Source organism: Amblyomma maculatum, chromosome 6 (assembly GCF_055883805.1).
Source record: "Amblyomma maculatum isolate TAMU_Amacu chromosome 6, ASM5588380v1, whole genome shotgun sequence".
In the NCBI taxonomy this organism is placed as follows: Eukaryota; Metazoa; Arthropoda; class Arachnida; order Ixodida; family Ixodidae; genus Amblyomma; species Amblyomma maculatum.
In genome coordinates this window covers 16493536-16513481 of record NC_139349.1, presented here as the reverse complement: position 1 = coordinate 16513481, position 19946 = coordinate 16493536, and the positions used below count along the sequence as shown (strand labels likewise).

At 44.7% G+C, this 19946-nt stretch overlaps 1 protein-coding gene across 6 annotated transcripts in view; it reads right to left on the bottom strand.

The window, feature by feature from the left end:
* The window catches only part of LOC146185163 (WASH complex subunit 2-like), a 59628-nt gene that overhangs the window by 25886 nt on the left and 13796 nt on the right, over positions 1-19946 (bottom strand). For all 6 annotated transcript variants that reach the window (XM_084606146.1, XM_084606140.1, XM_084606145.1 and 3 more), the window contains 9 exons: positions 15401-15517; positions 14988-15137; positions 14300-14388; positions 13994-14071; positions 9708-9811; positions 8682-8867; positions 3938-4022; positions 2774-2947; positions 1452-1520 (listed from right to left, as the gene is read on the bottom strand). In XM_084606146.1, the coding sequence (XP_084462272.1) occupies positions 1452-1520; positions 2774-2947; positions 3938-4022; positions 8682-8867; positions 9708-9811; positions 13994-14071; positions 14300-14388; positions 14988-15137; positions 15401-15517 (1052 nt within the window). The remainder of the gene's footprint in view (positions 1-1451; positions 1521-2773; positions 2948-3937; positions 4023-8681; positions 8868-9707; positions 9812-13993; positions 14072-14299; positions 14389-14987; positions 15138-15400; positions 15518-19946) is intronic.

Genomic DNA, 19946 nt, shown 5'->3' with positions numbered 1-19946 from the left:
GTGATTTCATTTTTCGAGAGATTAACAGGATAACATAAGGTGTGCTTATGCAGGCACTTCCTAGATGAGGCATCTTTTCTGATTCAATAACCTCTCCAATGCACTTATCTATGCTCTTACTAGTTAAAAACCCTTCTCATAGAGTGATGTTTAAAAGTCTTAACCAACAAACCCAAGTTTCAACACTAGTGCAAAGGACAGTTCTGGATAAATGTTTGTGCAGCAAAGGCTTACTTGCTCATTCGTTGACTCTTTAAGCACAAACAAACTGGAGAGGTGTTCTGAACACTGCCAATGATCAGAAACACTATCAAAAAGCAACAGGTGGAAGTATGCCGTCTGGTTAGCGTCTAACGAAAGAAAATTATTTGCTTTGCCAGGCTTCAGAGTTTAATATAGCCATCGTCTTGCAGATCATTAGGTGACTCAGGCACGTACATTCCTAACACCTCAGCTTATAACTGATGGCTTCATATTGCTTTCTGCACTGGTAAATAGGGGTCCATGCGAATAGAACTGGACCAATCTTTTCTTCCAGCTAACAGGCTGGATAGTTTAGACCTCACTGTCTTCAACCTATTAGAATTTTTTCTGTGAACTCAAAAGCATTCTTAACTCCCTAAATAATTAAATGTAATTAGTTCCCTTGTGCAATGCACAGCTGCTGAACTGCACACACTGACTGATCCTGTTTGATCTAATGTTTTGTCACCTCAAACTGCAAAAGTTGTTCACTTTGCATAACTGACCATTAACTAATTTTCCTACTATTCTAGAGGGCAGAGAAGCCTAATACTATGTACTATGTCCAACTCACACTCGTTTCACTCCAACCGTTTTCTTTACACTACATCTGATGTGAACTGTACCGAAAGGGCCCTGTGTTGGCATTGCTTTTAATAATTTATGCGCTACAATAATTCAAAGCGTTAATGGTTGTACATCGCTATCTTCAGCACAGCTTTTGTATTCTGTTCCCAAACACTCACTGCACCACTTAAAAAGCCAAGTACAATTACTACCAAAAAGAGATTGTTAGGAATAGAAATAACAATGTGAAAAAATGGCAGCTAATAAAATTTTTTTTAAAAATTGACTACCAGAAACCAACTCGAGTGGTCTATTCGTATGTATTGAAACAAATTCCATATAACAATGAAGTGCTAACTAATACCTTGGATATGGTTAACAGCTTTCTTATGTTTTCTTTTTTTCAACTGTCTACCTTATGCAAGCTATATCTACTTCTAATACTGCGTGCTGGCTACATTCCTTTTACCTGCACCCATCATCACCTGAAGAAGTCATAGCTACAAGCCCCATTGTGCCATGCGCTTGTCACAGTAGAACAGACCCCGCAATGACCTCTCAAGTGAAAACCCTGCCATTTGTACTCAGGGAGCACTTGCTACAAGTTCCGCAGATGAAGTGATCCATCTCACTCTCCTCACCTTGGTGACTGGTTCCTCAGGCACGGCTCCAACGTGGACAACCGGTGTGGGCTCAGCCTCCCCCTTGGACTGCATCGCAACAAAGCGCAAAAAGCGGGCCCCATCACAAACCGATGCTTAAGCAGAGCACTTTGCACAAGAATTCTGTTCAGCCATGCCTGAAACAGCGTTCCTCCCAGTGCTCCTCGCAGTATTCTTTTCTACCTGGGAAATGGGACCAGTAACGAGCTGTGCAGCGGGCACGGCCACCAGCGACTTGCTAGCTGCACAAATCTTTTGTTTTGGTACGTCCACGGCAATACTGTGGATAGAACCTATTGGTCTAGCAGCAAAGCCAGTTTCACGTCCATCTTGTTTTCTCTGTTTGCCAAGGGGAGGACACTGGATAGTGGGGAGAATATAGGAAGCTAAAGCTGAAATTTTGTCTACAAAGCAGCTATCTTCTAGTGAAACGAACCAATCTGGCCTAGCTTCACTCTGTTTATAGTATTTCCCTTTGGTGGCCTCTTTCATGCACATAGCAACCGAAGCATGCAACAGGAAAGGAACAAAACTAGCAAACAGTGGTAACACTGTGACAACAATTCAGTAGCCCACTGAACACTGACCGAACACAGCATCACAAGATGGAATGGGTGGGCTCAGCTATCCAGCAGAGCTTTTCTCTGCTGCCTGTCGCATAAAATCTTCGACCTGGGCAGTTCTGCCAGGCATACATTACACTGGCCGTGCCTAGCACCAGTCAAGCTGAACTTGAAAGGAGTCGTCTGCAAGATTTCTTCCCTTCGCACCTCAAATTGCACTCTCTACACAAGGTGTCTTCAGGAAATAGTCCACATATTTTTGTGTCATGATACAGTTGTAGAGCCAGGCTTACAAATTAGGAATGCTGCGAACAGTGTGCACAGTGCTTAAAGTCTGACTCCATCAGAGGGGAATTTCTAGTGATTCGAGGACAGCTGGAAAGGAAAGGGAAATAAAGAAGGAGAGAGAGAAAGTGGCTAATACCTGCTTTGCACACCATTTTATACAAAGGGCAGAAATTATTTTCCTCGTTCACAAATTTTAGAAAATATCATAATGGCTCTTATTAAAACTTACAGTGAAATTGCCAAAACAACAGAAAAGAAATGCCAAGCACTGGCAAGAATAAAAGATGGCAGCTTGCTTTGTAATCATGCATTCCTTATACAGTTGAATGCGGAGGGGGTCTCGGAGCGTTCTTAAATACTGATGGGGGGGTCTTAGACCCCCCCTAGTGCATGTGTGTCCCCCTACGATGGCCATGACAACACCGTCCTCAGTGGGAGGCTCCTCCTCACCCCAACACTCCACGAGGCACTTTGGACGCTGTGGCTGCTTTGACTGTCGGCCAAGTGGGTGGGGGGTGTGCGCTCCGAGGAGAACAGGTCTTCATCATCCTCGCCACCTTCCTCGTCGGCAGTGAACAGAGAAATGGGCTTGGACGTAGTAGTCGCCGCGGGGGCCGCTGGTGGCTGCAAGTTCCACGCCACCACCTCTTGTTTACCGGGCACAAAAATAAAGTACTACACATTCCAAACAATTCAACGAGCAGAGTTCAAGTGCACTGAGCAAAAGCAGTACTACCTCACTTTTCACTCCAATTAGGGAGTGCCACGTACCATCGGGGACAAAAGTCCCTGGAACACACAAACAGCAACCAAAACACAGCTTTTTTTATCGGCCAGTAGCGGTTTCAGACTGTACTTGCAGATTTGAAAGTTCGACTTGAGTTCTCTCGTGTATGCTAGAGAAATAAAGCGTTTATTGCTTGACAACATACTTATTTAGCGCACAATTGCTACTTCGGTCAATTTTGGTCCCTAATAGCACATTACAGCACTAAGAAATACACGAGGCATAAAAAGCAGGAATAACGTTTCAGTAGGAACTGTTTATCAGGTAAAGGAGTTTTTGCTTTTATGCAGAAAAAGCAAACAGATAAGCAGGAAAAAACTCCAAAGTTTAGCGCACCAATACATCTATGACCACTGACTTAAGAAACTTAATTTCCTTTTGAATGGCCATTAAAGAAACTCGGCAGCAGTGTTAGCTTCAGAAGCATTTGACTGTCAATACAGTTTACTAATACCGTCGCTTTTGATTGTGGTCCACTTAAAAGGTGAACTTTTGAGATGAGGCACCTTATACACTGAAAAAATTCTCACATGTCCGAGAAACTGAAGGTGGTTACAATCATTTCAGAAAAATTTGGTAGCAATTCGCTGGCAAACAAACAGTTAAGGCAGCACTCGTAACGAAAAACCCAGATCCTAAAGCTATGCAGCAAAATGTGATTCACATCAAGGTCAGCGGCAAACCGACACCGCAAAGTCACCCTTAGGGACCTCAAGGCCATGCTGGTGTTCTTACTCTGAGAGTGAAAGCACTGCCTGGGCCACACACTGCTTTGGGATATTGATAAATGATCAATTTACAATTACTAACTGCCAGGTAGTTCTCACCTTCTGAGGCACTGGCGCTGCTGGGCTGGGCTTCCCTGGCTCATCTTCATCTTCAAACAAAAATATCCCCCGAGAGGCTGTGCGGCTGGAAAGCAAAACAGGGAAGTTAACATCCAGTGAAGGCAGGTGACTCATGCACAATTTTTGTCACTACTGTGTGCAGGGCATGCTCGCCAAGGTAACTGCCGGTCAAGCAGCAAAGCTCCAACCAGCCCAGGGAAAAAGGTATGCTTTCTTTCACAAAACATTAGTCATGCCATCAACATGGCCATCAGTAGTCCAGCATCATTGCACAACTGCGCATGAACATGTTAGGGTTCCCCTACAAAGACAGCTTCACAACTCTAAAAACTCAAAATGTGAAGTGAGATGGTTGGTTGGTTTACAGTGTTTCAAGTCCCAAAGCAACTCAGGCTATGAGAGACGCCGTAGTGGAGGGCTGCAGAAATATTGGCCACGTGGAAATCTTTAACGTGCACCAATGTCGCACAGTACACGGATGCCTTGCTTTTCACCTCCATCGAAAAGCAGCCGCCACGGCCACGATTCGATCCTGCATCCTTGGGTTCAGTAGTTGAGTGCCCCAACCACTGACCCACTGTGTCGGGCATAAACTTTTTGTCATTGAAGTGGTATTTCATAAAAACAAAAAACATTCTGAAATTGTTTGCTGAAGCAGTGTGAAATTGGCACCTGCACTATCTGCACGGTGCCAATAGGCAAGCCCGACAAATAGAATTCACGTCTACTGGGACCGCAGTGCGTGTCCAGTGGGCTGCGCTGGTGGATGCAGTTCATCAATGCATAATTTTTATTTAAGCTGTCCTGCGGTCTATATTACCCTGTCTATGATAGCTTGCATGGGCACCTGTCTAATACGGGGCGGGTGGGCCTTGTCGATACACCTTTTGCCTGCTCTCCCCCGGTTTTTATTGCTTTTGAAATGCAAACCAAATGAAAATGTGTAAAAAAAAAACCTTCCCTATCTGACGTTGAAGTACCAGCTATCCACTTCGCCCTCTTCTGTTGAGGTGATTCATAAAGCCCTGTATGCTATTCCATACACTTTATTCATTTAGTCACGTTAATAACATTTCAAGGTCTACTAAGCTGTTGAACCTCGAATGATGAACTTCTCACGCCATACTGCTCAATGGAAGCTAGTAGCATTGGTAAACATTACTTTTTTTTTTTTACTTATTCGTGGACGCTCTGAACAAATATTGCATTCATTACACGCCATCCTGCTCCAAACAAGTGGTCGAGTGGCTGGCTGCCACTTGTCACATTTCCCTGTCCCAACTTATTTTTGTGGCAGAGGACTTGAAAGTACAGTTAAATCAGCAATAAGTATCGTATTGTTAGAAAAAAAAAAAAATCTAGCATTCAAGTCGGGATTTGAGGCATAAGTTCTTTCAACGAAAGAGAAAAGTAGACATGCTACAATCCCTACATGCCTAAAAAAGAGGAAAACATGCATGTGTATTAAAAACTGTAGATCGCTTGTTGTGACATGAATCAGTGGCATCGCTAGGTGCGGAGGCACGGCGCGGCACTGTACCGCGGCTGTGCGGTGTCGCTGTATCAGCAACCGCGTGCGCGACCACTGCGTGGACAGAGCGAGCAGTGTGAATCTGCCATCCTTTCCTTTATCATCGAGAAAGGGGGCAACCGCCTCACCAGAAAGGCAGCTAAAGCTTTACAAAAGTCTTCTGCGTAGTATAAGTGCCTGCGGCATGGTCAAGCCTCGGTAATTGTTACTGAGTTTTCAGGCATTTTTCTCCTCTTTGGCTTCAGCTTCATTCTTCATTCCTATTCTTCTCCCACTGCTCAATTCTTCCCACTGCTCAATTCACCGCAGCTTTCCTTTTTTTTTTCTCTCTCAGCCAGTCTCATTTGGAGCGTTCGAGGTTGGCTTTGTGTGAAGCTGTACCACACGTGGGGGAAGGGGTGTTTGCCAGAAATGATTTTTGTATTTTTCAACATTTTTACCGTGCTTTCGTATCCCCCCCCCTTCTTTCTCCTCTCTCCTTCGTTTCTTGCTCAGTCTATTCCAACTGCGCGCGCTTCTTCTGTTGCCTTCCGTTTCTCGTGTTTCCAGCCTAGAAGTAAGTAAACACCCAGCAGGCCGCCAGGGCTCGTCCCTGTCTCTCGTATGGCTCTTGCATTATTTATGCTTCACTAAATCACTCCAGTTGCCCGAAACTGCCACCATTTCGCTGCGCAGACCCCGATTGCATTCTCACAGCCGCCTCTTTCAAGTGCACGCCCTGCCCAGGCGACCGCACCGGCCACTACGAAAATCCTACGGCCACCCATGCTGGCACTGCCTGTCCACCACGAATGCTGCCTTTTGGGTTTCTGCACGGTGCCCATAAGCCAGGTAGTGAGTGAGTGCACTACTTGGTGGCGACCTCCTCCGAATATATATTGGTTGCAGAGTTGTGTTCATGCCATGTTTCTGCTTCACGCTATATTAAGTTTACACAAATGCTTGTAGAGTTTAAAAAAGAATTGCCAACTAGCTCAACATCATGTTTTGTCGAACCTGGCTTTGCAGAAATGCCCAAAATATCAAGTTGTAAACCAGCACAGTAAAGGCACGAACTGTAAACCAGAAATGAGCATAAATTAGGTGGAGTTGACAACGCATCTTTTACCCATTACTACAATGAAAAGAGCAATTCTAGACAATGCCTGCTAGTCAACCGTTTAGTTACATTCAGTTCAAGCCTTGTCTGCAAAATATACTCCTTTGTTGACTCAGGGGGAAGCGCTAAGCAAACTTTTGCCCAAGACTCTCTTGCTATGCTACAATGACACTGACCATCGAGTACAGTCAAATCCGCTTATAACGATACCACTCTGAAAGATATTTTGAGTATAACAATGGCCAGCCGCAGCACCGTCAGCTTTACCATCTCTTCTGTCGTAAAATAACCAGCATACTATGACAATGCCGTAATAGCAGATTGTTGGTTATAGCAATTAAATTGTGACTAAGCGCCAACCCTATTAGGACTTCATTTGTGCTAAATATCTTTCACTCTGCAACATGCAGCAATGGCTGAACGCCCTGAAGAGAGATATCAACAAGACTTTCGCAAAGCAGTTTAAGCTGACTGATTATGGATCTCTGCCCGCAAGTAAGTGAAAACTTTAAGCCACTTCGATAAAATTTGTTAGACAATAAAATCGCTGGTTCAATATGTTAAGATTCACACCAACTAGCCCAAATTGTCACGATGTTAAAATTTGTCATGCTTGTCAAGTTTTCTTTGTTGTTAGTGCTTATCCCGGTTATAACAATTAACTGCTATAACAATTATATTTCCGTGGCAGTTCCATATTGATAAAGTGGGTTTGGCCGTATACCATATTTTCCGGTGTATAACTCACTCCACCTATATGAGACAGTTTTTTGGAAGAAAAGAGAAGTGTCCTCATAATTTGCACTGGGGTACAAAGTGCACTTGTCATTCAGTAGCACTGCAGAAAAATGCACCGGGGATCCCTCCGTTAGAGCGAGATGGAAATAGTAAACGCTTGTGATGGCTGCTGCGCACAGACAATCCTCCGTTCTGGCTAGTGTAGATTTCTTTCTGTGGTCTGCCTTTTGGGTTAGCTACAGTGACCGGATCAGCCTGGATCATACTTCCACTTACATCAGAGTGCCTCCATGCTGCTTGGTTTCCATTTTCCAGCACACGTTCAATGGCGTGCCATTTAATTTTGTACGACAGCTCCTTCAACTCACAGGCAAACGCCATGCTGAACAACAATTAATGCTCATCAGCAAGAGACGCCAAGAAACTGCGAGACAAATCAAATTTTTCCTATCATGACCACACTGAGACTGGCCATGGCAGCCACTGCATACAATCCTACTGTGGCAAAATTATGCCATTCTACCCATAAGATTATATTTTAAAATTAATTAGTTTTCTCCTCGTCTAATAGAACAGCGGACCGATTTTTCAGACTCCAATAATTTAGAACTGGCAATATTTTGGACTTATTCAGGAACCGTCACACACCCCATAGGAGCATGTACATTTTCCCGATCGACATTTCAGACTCTGTGAAGTTCAAAAGCTTCGTCACAGTTGTAAAGTAGAATGGAAATAAAGAAAGCATGACCGGCTGAGACAGTCCAACTGGAGAATTAGAGTGCTTATAGTTTAGCATGATCCGCTGCCGTGGGTTGCCACTGCCCGTGCAGAGACCAGCTCGAGCGAGCAGCAAGCTTCCCGGATGCACGCCTGCCTGCCACATCGGGACCAATCAGCAAGCGCACACTGGCGGCTGCACACTCCGTATCAGATCGCGCAAGCACGTGCTCACAGTGGCGCGCGGAAGCAGGTCGCAGTAGCAGCTCGCGCTATGCTATAATTCCCTGTTACTGACATACTATAACAAAACAGCATGATTTTTGGAGAGCTAAACCTCGATACGGACATGAACAAGTACGACGTTTGGGCATCGACTACCCCGATCCACCACAACCACTGTGCAACAACGGAATGTCGAAAAACTAAAAAGCCATTCGATGCAGGCACCTCAGTGTGGTTTTGCAATAGTTCATCTCAGTGCACACAGGTCTGTCACTATTACACCAGCCGTACCTAAACTACTCAGCTCCGATCAGAGTTTGTCCTAAAAGTAGTTTAGCATGTAATGCTCATTAAAACCCTCCCCATTCCTCCCGCGCAGATGCACTGGAGCAGAACAAGAAGCCCCTCACCTCCGGTTTGTGGGTGCGCTGCCGACGGCAGAGCTGTCCCCAGTAGCATCCGGCTTTGCCTCCTCATGGTTGGCAGCCTTGGTCAGTGACGGCTTGCAATCGCCACCCCCAGTGAAAAAGTCATCATCACCCTCCTCGTCAAACAGGAATGACTTGGTTGGCTTGCTCTCAGTCTTCAGAGCACCGCTAAACCCAAAAGCAGGAAGCAGTCACTTTGCCAGCTTTTTTAAATGCATGGGGCTCTTTTTCCAATTGCATAGGCGTAAATATCCGTGCAAGGCCGCAAAAATTCAAAAGAGCAAAAATGGATAGCAATTCTCTCCAGCATTCTTACCATACACAGGTTGACCAGCACTTCAGCTCGAAGCCCAGCCAACTTACCAATAGAAGTGCATTCTTCATTTAAATTTGTCCACACCTTCCAGTATCAGCAACAACCATGTTAAGCTATGACTGGAAGAAGCTCACTGTGTGCTCCTGTGAGCATGCTGAAATGCTACGGAAACTGGTGACAAAAATGCCTGTGGGGTGTATTTCTGCATAAGCGACTACTGTGTTTCCAGCCCAAACATAGGTCATTTCTGGACAAGATTACCTTGAGACTAGCTCATGCTCCCATTGCATATGGGTCCTAGCTGAAATGCGCCATCGACCCACGATTATACCAGTCAGGTTAACCGAGGGCCAGGGGTACATAATGCAATAAAACTAATGAGGGTGAACCTAGTCTGTTTTAAGGTAGACAGAAGACAGCCATCGGAGAAACACAGTGCTAAAGCAGCCTAGCAGCTTATCCATGAAATATGTCTTCTGGAGGGGCTAGTTAGTACATTATCAGAATTCGTTTAGCCCCCCCCCCCCCTACACACACACACACAAAAAAAAAATATAGTTTGCTTATACGATGCAACAGTCACTGTCGAATCATCATACGGGCCTCTGGATAAATCCGATTCGGTGTGCATTAGGCAGCTTTGTCAAAAGTCCCAGAATGACAATTTGTCGCACAGCCCAGCGAAGCCGCACCTGGGAGCCGAGAACAAGAAGTCGTCATCCTCGTCATCGTCTTCAAATAGGCTGTTCTTTCCCCAAGCCTTGCCGCTTTCAGCTTTCGGTAAAGGAGGAGGCTCCTGGGAAGAGCAGCGCAAGACACAGCACAATCACTCCATCGTGCCGGCAAGACTTTGAGAGAGAAACGACACTGGACATCCAGGGCTTCCATCGGCTGCAAGTGGCTGGATTACAATATCTAGACTTCTCAGATGCCCAGACAAACTCCTAGGTTCCCCAAGAGAAAAACAAAATGGGAAGCCGCAATCAAATCAAATTCTTTTGCTAATCCGGTGTTCCAAGCGAAGTGATGCTCCCCCTCCAGCTGTGGCCTCAAAGAGATGCATAGCTTCCCCACTCCACAGTGTAAGAGGGACACTATGACCGGAGTGTTAAAGGAGTATAGGCACGAAATTTTGATCCCATTTTGCTTCTTGTTAATGACAAGTAAGATATCACTGTACACAGACCACCATGTTTTTTTCATAAGACCTCTAGATAACATATAATTGATTTTTTTCCTCACCTGTTTTGGTTTAGGTTTCAGCAGCCAAGCGATTGCTATCACATCAAAGTGAAGTCTATCGTTGAATTCCAATGGCAAATCGGGATCAAGTTTTTCTGCTCCGTTTGGGGAAGTTGTACTCCAATGGCAAAATGGGAGCAAGAGCTATCTGTTCCAATTGAATATTGGGATCAGGTGTGGATCCCGGATCGCTCCGTGGAGCAACGATATTAGCTCCGCTGAAGTCGGGAGATTTGGCCGGAAGCGTGTGCCATGTCTCATGTTTCCGCTTCTGCTTTCTGCCACGACTCCAAGGAGTCAACTTTCACTGCTAAAAATTTTCGCGGTGAATTTTGCGCGGTAGGCTGTATCGAAATCGAGCAAGGAGCGGACGCCATCGGTAAGCACCGGCATCAAACCCATCACAGGGCATCAGTTACGACGACGCTGTATATAGACGATCAGTGGCTACGTACCAGTCGCTAAAGAAGCCGCTACAGCGTAAGATGGAATAAATTATCATTTGTAAACTTTCATTGTATGTTAACCTCACAAAGCATGTCACGCGAGCTGTATGCATGATTCACAACGTTGTTCCTTCACACTTCGGCGGCAGCAAGACGATGAAACCCTGCAGCCAGCCATGACACCATCGATACTCGAAGCATACTTTTTTTCGCATTTGTATCTCGTAAATGGTTCCTCATCCCATCCGACGCAAAAACAATATTTCTCAGCATTCTTTATGTTATTAGAGTGTGAACCCCTGAATTACTGAAGGTAGGAAAAACTAATTCCCTTCGCTTGAGATGCCATCGCTCGTCGTCTGCAGTTTTTCAAATGGCACCTTTGCCGCTCCAAAGACTTATGCTAGCTTCGATCCAAGGTTTGATTATGCTTTATAAGAAATGCAAAGATTCATGCTATTAGACACGCTTGTTATGCCAACAGCTGCAAAAATGTGCTCACAACAGAGCGAAGGCGGTGGCCATTACAGGGGATGGAGCTACAAGAACCAGTGTGGGCACTGATTGGCTTACGTCCACCAGGGAGCATGCTCCCACGAGAGCGAACACATTCCAATAACAAATATGGAGGAATTGATCTATACCGGAAAAATGCACTTCGTTTGTAGCTTCGGTCAAGCACTCGCAATCTGCCATATGTCACATGATGGGATGAAAAGACTGGAACATAATCGTCGCTTCTTCATTTGTTGTGATTCCTGTTTTTGAGGTAGGCTGATTTAGCATTGCACGAAATAAAATGACAAAGGAGTGGTATACCACTGTCTCAGTAAAAAAAGCCCTAGTCCGGAGGCTGCTGCTCCAGGAAAAATCTTCGCTGTTGAAGTCAAAACCGAAAGAGGTAAGAAAAAAAATTCATTATAAACTATTTAGCCATGCAGACAAATAGTATGTGGTGATTCAAGTATAGCAAAGTCTTACAGATTGTGACAGAGAACAAAGCACAACAAAAATTAGATGCCTATATGCCTTTAACTGACTCTTTTACCAAGCATAAAGGAGGTCCAGGCAGGATTCACTCACAAAACAGGCCTGCTGCCTCAATCTTTCGGCGAAGCTTTGGAACGTTCGTCCATATGCAAGTCTATCTCAAACTGCAGCAGCCATGTGTAACTGGTCCTACGATGTCTAAGATAGTGCACTAGAGGTGGTTTCTCCACCTTAAGTCGAACGTTTGACATTTTCAAACTGAGTACTGTCGAGAATGACCATAAATTTATTCTTTGACAACCATCAACTACACTTGCTGCTTTGACCCTACTAAGCTGTTCAATGCGTTATGCCAAATAAAGAGCTTGTCTGAATACATTTTAACACGGAACACCAGAACTAAAGCCCGCCACTGTGGCGCAGCGGTAAGATGCCCGGCTATTGAGCTGGAGTACCCGGGTTCGATCCCGACCGCCGCTGGCTGCGTTCCAATGGAGGCAAAACGAAGTAGCGTCTATGTGCTGTGCTATGTCAGGGCATGTTAAAGATCTCCAGGCGGTCGAAATTACTCCATAGCCCCTCCACTATGGCACCCCTTTCTCTCTTCCCGCTTTCACTCCTACATTCCCCCCTTCCTTTATGGCGTGGTTCAGGTGTCCACAGAACAAGTGTGACAAATACTGTGCCTTTTCTTTCATGTGAATCAATTATGATTATTATTAAAAGATGATGAACTTTCAAGCTAAGGCGTGCAAAGTGGCCATGAAAATCCCGAACAATGCAGAAGCAGTTGTGCACGGCTGTGATTACTGGAGACAAATGTGGTCACATTTTGCATAATAAATACAAAGCTGCATCTCGGTAGTTTTGATCATGAGCAAATGAATGTTGAAAAGCTTCATAGCAATATGCACCTCAAAAACAAGCATGGGAGGTCCCCACAAGCTGGGGGTGACAATCCCAAAAAAGTCCACTAAACTTCAACAAAACAAAACAAAACTAAACTAAACTTCAAGCAGCGGAGAAAGATACATTGAGGGCACACTGCACTTTGTCTTAATAAAAAAAAGATGGGGCTCACATGTGTGACATGAAGGAATGACTGGAAAGTATGGAGGCCTTTACCACTCTGTAGTACTTATGTAGTTTTGATCTAAAAAAAAAGATAACCATCTCCCAACTTGTCACTAAGTAAATCTTCAGTAGATTTTAATGACAGATTGTGGTTAATATGAATTTCAGTATTATGCAAATTGATAACATATTCCCTGGTCAAAGTAGAGCGCATCATGTACAATGTGCAGAATGTTTTAGCATTACAGACACTCTCCTGCACCACTACAGATAATAAAGACAAGCGATCTTGAGCACTACACACTGTACGCCCATCACTGATGTGTATTTGCCAGTCGGACAGTAGACGTCACATGTGGTCCGTGAGTCGCGTGTGTGATTAATGTGCGGTCCATACATCATTGATGCTACAATCACCACTTGAGCGGCACACACAGCAAGCAGTGAGTGACGGTGACCTGTACTCTGCAGGCATCATGAGCGAGCGCTGGTGTGCAACCTTAAATACCGTATTTTCCGGTGTAAGGACGCACCCTTACCCAGTTAGGCTAACGAGACTAATTAAACATGCTTGCATAACCATCGCGAAATGCACCATACTAGTGAGAAGTTCATATGTAGAACACAGTGATCAAAATAGCCAACACTCACGCCCCACCTACCCGCCCTTTTCATTTATGCTTAAAGCCTCAGAAACGGCCGCACGTTTGTAATGTAATCTCAGAAGATGTCATCACCGGCGTTTCGTGATAAAGTACACCCAAGAAGGTTGCACACAGCAGTCTTTGTATTGAAGCATCACTGTGTTACAACCGCATGGTCGGTAGTAATATTTTTTTCGATGAAACAAGCTTGAACATCAACTCTTGTGTAGATTCTGAATTTTCGAACTTGGAAAAAAGAAAACAAGGAAAAATTTGCCTATAAGACACACCGTTGTATAGGACGCACCAGAAAATACGGCAAACCTTGTCAGCTGTAGAATTGATTTGTGTGAATGCATTTCCTGTGCATCTGCATATTGGAAGATACAAATATTTTGAGACCCCATTAGACTCACAACTTCAAGATTCCACCATACTACATGATAACGATGACATTTGTAAACTTCTGGGGGTGAGGGGGGAACCACTTGAGTATGCAACCTTCAGAGCCCTCTGAAGTCAAACCTAAGGTTTAATTGAAGTGGAAAAAAAAAAAAAAAGGAGGCAGAAAAATGTGCTTGCCTCTTTGAGCAAGTCCTTTGCACCACTGGCAACTCCAGGCTGGCTGGAAGGCACGCTGGATTCCCGCTTGGGTGCTTTCTGGTGATGCAAGACAGGAAGTGTTAGAATATAGAAATGAGCCTATACCAAAGTCAAGATAGCATTTAAGGCGACACTTCTGCTACTTTGCTTTTATTTATGAAGATGGAAAGGTGGGCAAGCCCTCCTTTTTCCTGTTTCTGTCATGCACCACCCTCGGCCACGCTGACCCTTAATTGCCTTCACCCTAAAGAATTCCGCAAAATTCCTCCTTGGGGCACCACTCACCATGCTTTCTGCTGGTGCCCACAGGTCATCGTCATCATCTCCGTCAAAGAGGCCCCCAGCAGTAGCAGCCACAGTTGGTTTGCCAGTCACTGCGGTCATAACCAAATAATAGCTGTTGCATCCACCAATCTACCAGACTTTCCCAAATGGGATACAAAGCTCAAACAGAAGTTGTCTAGAGAGCACAGCACAAGCACCAAGGACAGAGTGAACAACGATCTGTGTGGATCGCAAAAACAAGTTCTTTTTCCTTCAGTTTGGATAACTTGATACAGGCGACTGCATTTGGTGCCACGCTGGGCATCTCGTGACACTGGCATAGGGGCATTAACCTCCAATTAACCGACACCACCCACATCCAATCAGTTAGGTAATAACATCTGGTTTAGTGGCTTTTGCATTGCTAGATTTTGCCAAACAGGGTCAAAGCAAAGAGTAGAGAACATGCCCAAGGTCTGGTCCTCAAACATTGCAGCAAAGTAACTTCTGCACTCATTTGAGGTTAACCATCACAAGGCTTGATCACAAGCCCAATTGCTAGAACACCGAAGCCTTAGCCTGAACAATGCCCAATCCAAGCAAGTAAAGTGTGATTTTACTGGAGCAAGTCTGTGCCCAAAATTATCCACCCAAAACTCCACCTCCCAACTGTGCGAATGCACTGTAGACAATGCCAGAGTTCACTTACGGTGACTACTCTTCGGCACACCATATGCACCGCCGGAGTCCTTTTCGCTGTCAACGATATCTTCCGAGGTCGTGGCTCCTGTGCCGGCGGCTGGTTTCCTTAGAGGCGCCTCTTTCTTGACACTTCCAAATAGGGAGTCTTCGTCTTCATCTGAAAGACAGACGCACATTTGGCAGTCCACTCAGCAAGCAGACACTAAGCCCAATTCACGGCTGAACCCAAACATGCCCAGAGAACAAAAAAAGACCCGTGCAGCATACATCACTTAAAATGCGCACACACACACAAGAAAACCAGCACGACACCTTGCCCTGAAGCCAAGCACTTGACCCCCAAAAAAAGACTGCTTGTACCATCAGGACTACTACCTCACAGCAGAAGACCCCAGAGTTCATTAGAATGGCCAAAGTCACCTTCAGGCAGGCTGCTGGCAAGTTCACCCGTGTGCATAGGACCACCTGCCGAGGACCTGCGACCTTGGGCCTCCTGCTTGAAGTCACTCCGCTCGGACGGCAAAGGCAGCCCAGCTCCTGTCAAAACAAAAGGGGAACGAAACCTGCACTCAGCCAGATGGCATCACTGAAAAAGGACACCACATGCCCTGTGCACAAAACTGAAAGTTAGCACTAAAAAGAAGAGGCATGACTGCTGACCATGTTTATCTGCAGTCTAGGCAAAGCATTGAAAAGCGTAATGCACATCATCTTCACGGAACTATATGAACAGCCAAAATTTGGTAAGAAAATTTCAGCAATTTTGAGATTTTATTAGTGTGTGTGTGTGTGTGTGTGTGTGTGTGCACGTGCATGTGTGTGTGTGTGTGTGTGTGTGTGTGTGTGTGTGTGTGTGTGTGTGTGTGTGTGTGTGTGTGTGTGTGTGTGTGTGTGTGTGTGTGTGTGTGTGTGTGTGTGTGTGTGTGTGTGTGTGTGTGTGTGTGTGTGTGTGTGTGCGCGCGCGCGCGCGCGCGCGCGCGTGTGTGTGTGTGTGTGTGTGTGTGTGTGTGTGTGTGTGTGTGTGTGTGTGTGTGTGTGTGTGTGTGTGTGTGGATCCCTGTGCCCGGACTACAATATCTTCCATTTCACAAGTTTAAATGAATAACAAAAAAAGATCAATTTTTAATTTTCATCACCTCAGCAGTAAGCAAGTCTTTTGCAGCAAAAAATCAACAGAGCCACAAAAAGAAAGCGATCAATTTGTAACAATAACCAGGATTGGGTGGAGCTGTGCTTGGCATGCCCCAGTTGGAGATCAGTGGATGCATAGCTCGACAGTATATTGTAAACGCTCTGTGCAGTTGCCAGTGAAGCGGTTACTGTTTACAGTGTCAACACACAGCGTCAATAACAATGGCAGGTAGAACAAACAAGAGCTGAGAATTGTGGCCAGTTAGCTTTTTGCAGAGTGGCAGTAAGAAAAGAAACGAATGAAGACTGACACAACTTTAGTTAGCTTTAGATTTGGTTTGTGGGGTTTAATATCCCAAAGCGACTCAGGCTATGAGAGATGCCATAGGGGAGGACTCCAGAAATGTCGACCACATGGGGTCGAAATTTCCCACATCCTTGGGAACAGTAGTCGAGCGTCGTAACCACTAAGCCACCCCGGCGGAGCTTAGCTTTTATAGTGTTGACACGATTCCCATAGCCCTAAAATGGGCTTTACAGAATGAAGATCGTAGCCTGCTTATGTTTCTCAAGCAGCCCGCCCCTAACTTTGTATGATGCCTGTATGGCATGCTTACAAGTTTTGTTTCCATGGTTCTTGCTCATACAGTGTACGCATGCCACCCCTCATTACCTCTGATCCCAACGTGACTAGGGGCCAGCGGAATTTTATAGCATGTTTCTGTGTTGTGACCATTCTGTTGTATGTTTTAGCTGAGATCGTAATTTAATGACGTACATACATATACGGGCAATTTTTCATCTTAAAAGCTGGCTCAGTTGTTTCTCGGTAAACACTGGTTATTCAGGACGTTCTGTAAGCTCAAGATGATAAGCATAAACAAAGATTAGGAACAGGGTTAAATTTTTTTAAATAGGATGCTTTTGCCGAGCCATACACATTGCTTGTACTACAGTAGAACCCCTTTATAATAAAGTCACTGGGACCAGCAAAAAACTTTACTATATCAGGATCTTTACTATATCAGTTGCTGGTGATGACATCATCCTGAAGATGCTGTGTGTAATTAAATGGCTATTTACTGAACACGTCTGGTTGCTTAATGAAAACTCTGAAATACTCTTCGTACTATTTTTTATTATGAAATTTTTTGTTTACATCTTGAGGAAGTGCCTCTAAAGCATAAGGATAATGTTACAACGAATACAACCAACTTTGATTTTAGGGGAAAACCAAAGCCTCGCAAGAATACAACTAATTTCCAGCCCTTTCTTGTAGAAAGCAATACATGATAAATGTGCGTGGCAGTCGAAGTGCTGCAAGACTGCACATGCTGTGCTTCACTTCCTGCCTCGTGCTTCGTGCTGCACGGCGCTGCGAATGCTCGCCAGTTTCTTCCCCTTTCCTGTTTTTCGTAGCACTTTTACTCTCCTTTACTTTCTAACAAACCGTGCTGCCTCTTTCCATGTTTGTAGACTTCTTCACTTTTTTTTTTCCTATGCGCTGCTTTCCCTCACGGTTTCAAGACGTACGTAAAGTTCGCTTCTCCTGAATTCTGCCAAGCCTAATGGTAAAGCCATTTAAAAAAACATTCGTGTCTTTTTGTTTGTTTTGTTTTGTTTTTTTTTTCAGAAAAAAAAAATATTTGCATCAAGATTCTAGATAGGGCGTGGGCTGTGATGTCATTTCGTGGAAAGTAGTCGCCATGGCCAGACGCACTTTACCATAACTGATTTTTACCAAGGGGGAAAAATGTACAGTCATCTATGGAAGATGAACTGGGACTATGACTTCACTTTACTGTATCCGAGTTTTTACCAATCGGAACTTACTACAGCGGGGTTCCACTATCATCTAACTTGGATCACACCAGGAAACGACAGACATGTAATAGGCATGTCCTATCAGACCCCCAGCGTTTTCATGAGAAAAGTTTCAGGGCATTTATGGCTTGGGATGATTTATTCTTTAGCTTGTTTATATGTGGTATAATTTAGTTTTCTATTAAAAGTTATGCCTAACAATTTATGCTCATGTTTAACAGGTAATGCAGTTTGGTTCAGGTGCAATGTAGGGTGAGTCTGTAAGCCCTGCTTCTGTGAAAACAGAATGGCTACTGCTTTCTACGGAGAGAACTTGAATTCATTTTTGTCTGCCCAAGAGGACAGCTTGTTTACAGTAATCTGCATCTGTCTCGTGCAGGTTTATATGCATAAGGAAGTGCACGCTCTTTTTGGAGGTCATCTACTTTAACAGAACACATTATAAACTTAGGGATTACTTTAGCTAAGGAATTCATTTTTTTTTGCTTGTGAGAAGTGCCATGCTTAGAATGCATCCCTGGGGTGCATTCTAGACATGACACTAAGCATGAGCATCATGAAAGAAGTTGTGTCCAGACGAACTCTGAATGTGTGGTTAGACAGGTAGGTGATCAAGCAAGTCAGCATCCTGCCACTGATACCTAGGTCTGCTAGGTCACGAAGGATACTGAACCTCCACATGCTATCATAGGCCTCCTCCAGATCAAAGACGACCCCAACACAGTGTTGCCCGTGGATGAATGCAATTGCCATGCCAGACTGTGTTTTCAAGACTGACAATTTAATTGGCTGTTTAACGTGTTTCTTTAAAGTCACACTGATGCGTATCTAGAAGTTGTTGAGAGGCGCTGAAGGCCCACGGTGAAGCTGCAGATGGACGAGTCTTAGGCCTCCCCCTGCTAAGGGAAGCCTAGGAGGCTCCTGACTAAGTGGTCAATGGGCGCTCTTTTGGAGTTGCCATGGCAACCTTTGCCACCTCTGCCTGGAGCGGGGTTGAATTGCCGTACCACAAACAACAAAGATGAAGCCCAGGTAGATGCCAGGTTGCAGTAAACACTCTGCTCCTTCCCACCACATCCGCAAGTTTGCCTTGGCCATGAAAATGAACCAGTCGGTTTCTGTCAACCATTTCTCTAGCCTTTCTGGAAGACATATTTTCCTTTGATTTAATGCGCAATGATTTCTTTTTCAGTTTTCCAACTCAACAGTTAAAGCATCTGCGACGGTCATGAACGTACAGATGCACTTTGGATTTCAGGCAGCCTACTTCTATTTTTTCCGGGAGTGCGCTTGAATTGAATAATGATCAGGTGCTTTGTCAAGAGTTTTCTTATCGTCATTCCCAATCGTTATTCTAGGCATATTTACAGCATCATGATCTGCAAGGCCTCAGCATTTCTTCGTCGGTGATATGGAGGAGGCCAGAATCGGAAATTATGTTGTGCACGGTATTTAATGTCCGATGTGAAGTGGCCGTCCCGGGTATGTCCCTGATAGCCTGGATGCTTGCAAGCTTTATATATGCTGTGTTCAGTTCAAATAGTAAGTCTCCACCGACTATCTTGCTTACTCTGTATTTTGAGCCTAAGGCATCTGTCAGATAACAGACAATAGGAATGGCGATAAGTAACATAGCAAACGTCCACAGATGCTGTGACCACAAATTTACTATTTCCCTAGGGATTCGGTCTATAAGTCGCTTTGTGACAAAATAGCCAGGAATTAAGGGCATCTGAAAAACTTGTGACGTTGTGTCTCACTCACAGAAGGGGCACATGCTTTGTTCTGCATTGTTTAGGTCTTTCTTTCAATACGGGCTGACTGAGCCAAAATGCATGTACCTAGACCCCCCACATCGGTTATTTCTCTCCTTTGCTGCTCTACCTCTATCAGGTCAGTTGCAACTGCACCAAAAATCAAACCTCAACTCCCAAATTTCACCATTTTGTGCAGAATTGAGATGTGTGCTTAAGTGTCGTAAAGTTTTACACAGCAAGTGTGAGCTTTGTTA